Source organism: Plasmodium reichenowi, chromosome 3 (assembly GCF_001601855.1).
Source record: "Plasmodium reichenowi strain SY57 chromosome 3, whole genome shotgun sequence".
NCBI classification, from domain to species: domain Eukaryota; phylum Apicomplexa; class Aconoidasida; order Haemosporida; family Plasmodiidae; genus Plasmodium; species Plasmodium reichenowi.
Window position 1 is genome coordinate 543,305 of NC_033648.1, and position 3,316 is coordinate 546,620.

At 22.6% G+C, this 3,316-nt stretch overlaps 1 protein-coding gene across 1 annotated transcript; it reads right to left on the bottom strand.

Moving 5' to 3' along the window:
• Positions 1–186: 186 nt before the first annotated feature.
• Positions 187–3,204, bottom strand: PRSY57_0315700 (hypothetical protein; the record flags this gene model as incomplete). Its single annotated transcript, XM_012905781.2, has 1 exon — positions 187–3,204. One exon carries the CDS (start codon positions 3,202–3,204, stop codon positions 187–189), a length of 3,018 nt encoding a protein of 1,005 aa, XP_012761235.2.
• Positions 3,205–3,316: the final 112 nt, after the last annotated feature.

A 3,316-nucleotide genomic window follows, 5' to 3' on the forward strand; every position in this document is an offset into this window, starting at 1 on the left:
AAAAAAAAAAAAAAAAAAAAAAAAAAAAAAAAAAAAAAAAAAAAAAAAAAGTAAAAAAAACACATATATATATATATATATATATATATATATATATATATATTTATTTATTTATTTATTTATTTATATTTATTTATATGTGCCCATTTGAACATGTTAAAAAATGGATGTTTTTTCCTTCTTTCCCTATGACGATTTAAATATAGATCCCCACATATACTTATGATTGTTATCCTTATATATATTATATACCAAAGCATATTTACTTTTGATAAACTTTTGTATTTCCTCATCTTGTATATTAGTAATATCATATACAGGAAATTGAATTTCATTCATCTCGTTTTCCATAAAATGGTTGTCTTCTTTATCTGTTAAGGACCAAATAGAATCTGAAGAATTTATCGGATGATTAAAAATATCCTTTATAATATTATGTTTATTTATTGTTAATGAAAAGAAATTATTATCTATATCTATAAGAATATGTTTTTTTTTTATATATGGACGTAAAAAAAAATATAAAGAAAAACTAAACATATTCTCATACCATATATAATATTTTGTCCTTCCTTCAATTTTTTCACCAATATCATATCCTTTCATGCTTTGCTTCTTTTTTATATTATCTGTATAACCTCTACTACATTTATTTTCAGTCATTTCTTTTTTTAAATTTTCAAAATATTTATCAGTCTTATTTTTATGATGCTCACTTAATTGAGGATATAAATCTTTCCACATATAATGATTTGGATCATATTTCATTTCATTTTCTAATTTTTTTAATAAGAAATCACTTTTTATTTCTAATTCTTTTCTCCTTTCATATTCTTCAGTCTTTCGTATAATTTCTTCTCTTCTCCTTTGGCTAGCTTCATCCACCACTTTGTTGCATGGGCTGTTTTCGATCATTTCGCCATTTTCAACATTTTTGACAATTTGTTCATCCCTCAAACCGGCGCTTGATACATTTTGTGAATTATTTAATAACACATTCTTCGTTACATTATTCTTACTAGGACTCTCTTCAACTTCAGCACTATTTTTTTTTAAAGCATCCTTTTTATCATCACTTAGTTTATTTATCATTTCCTTATTCGTGTAATTATCTACTCCTTTAGTACTATTAGTAGGGTCCCCCAAAGTAATCATATTATTCTGAGGGTTATCCATACTATAATTTTTTAAAAACATATTTGTCTTGTGCTCATTTTCAAACATATTAGGAGTAATACCCATCCACTTTTCATTAATACCATATATATTACATAAATATAATTCCATTTTTATCCATTCTTCATTTATTATAACATCATATATATTTCTATCATCATTATTTGTAGGGTTATCATTGGAGGTAAAAGTATGAAATAATAAATTATTTTTAATATAAAAAATAGCCTTTTCTAATTTTTTCATAGTTAATAAACATTTCTGTATAATATGATGACTATCTATTAACGGGAACTCTAACATGGTAGAATTTGTTTTTTTATTATTTAAAATAACATTATCACTATAAGTATCATAAATATTAAATTCTATGGTAACATTAGATTTCATATATCTTTCTTTATCTATATAATATTCTTCATCATAAAGAAATAATTTCTGTGATAACGTGTCTTTTACTCGTTTATCAAAATTAGTGTTCTCTAATTTGTTATTACTATCATAATTATTATTATCATAATTATTACTATCGTAATTATTGCTATCATATTTATTACTATCATATTTATTGCTATCATATTTATTACTATCATATTTATTACTATCATATTTATTAATATCATTCTTTTTTTTCCTTTCTATATATTCATCCTTAGGCTGCAGGTCCTCACCTTCTGTTACCAACTGTTTTAATATATTTCCTTTATAAAGAGAAAAAAAATATTTACTCAAATTTTTTTTATTATACAATTTTAAGCTCTCCATTTCATTATTCAGCTTTTCATTATTTTTATCAAAGGAAAAGGTATTTAAGTATTGTACATTTCTATCTTTACTATAATTTGTTGAAATGTCTTTTTCTATAATTTCACTTTGAATTTCATCGTCCATTTTTTCTTTTGTTTTTTTTCCTTTTATAATATCTTCATGAATATTAACATCTTTGTCATTAACATTGACTCTTTTATAATTAATGTTAGTTTCGTTGTGTTTCGTATCCTTTTCACTATCACTTATATTTATTAATTCTTCTTTTTTTTTATTTTTTTCTTCTTCATCTTTTTTCTCTTCCGCTTGTTTCTTTTTTTCTCTTTGTCGTATTTCTTTATTAGTATCTACATAATTAGAATACGTACTTTTCATCCACATGCATATATTATTTACTAATTCATGAGATGTCCTATATATATTATTTCTATATACATATTTTAACATATCATATATTCTTAAATCTAATAACTTATCTGTAAATACATCTTCATCACCTTTCATTTTTTCAACAATTTTTTTTTTCTTTTCTTTTTCCCTTCTTTCTATTATATCATCTTCTTTCCCTTTAATATATTCTTCTGCTTTCTTCATGGCACTTTCTAAATTACTATCGCTTAGGTGGTTAGGCATACCTTCATACATAGGATTATTTTCATCGATATTATTATATGTCCCCTCGTTATTATGTATATTAGGATGATTATATTCAGCGTCATTATTAATTACATTACTAGAATTGTTTTTATCAATAACTGCTTCTGTCTTGTTACTTTCAAAAATGTCTCCCAAGTTTTTATCCATAAACACATGGTTAACTCTTTTTTTATCCCTTTTTTTATCCCTTTTTTTACTTTCGACACATATAGATACATTCTTTTGGAATTTCATTTTCTTATTTATAACATGCACATTATGAAAAAGGAAAATGTTTCCCCCTTGCATCTTTTTGTTAGGTACATAATCAACTAAACATTTATTTCTTGATACATTATTGTTAGTATTAGAACGACTTAGTTTATTATACAAAGGTAGAAATATATAACCAAGGCTATGAGGATAAACATTTTTGTTTTTCTTTATTTTTTTCCTTCCTATATTATTATATACATTACTACAAAAATTATTGTTTCTATTAAATCTTTCTTTCAAAAAAATGGGATAATGAGATTTCCCTATATTGTTTTCATTTACATTATTACAAAAGCGAGAACATAATATAACAACTATGATTCCTATAAATATATATAATGTGTTCATTATATATAACTGACGGTTTTTTTTTTTTTTTTTTTTTTTTTTTTTTTTTTTTTTTTTTTTTTTTTTTTTCTTTTTTTTTTTATAATTTTTTTTTTTATATAAAAAAAAAAAA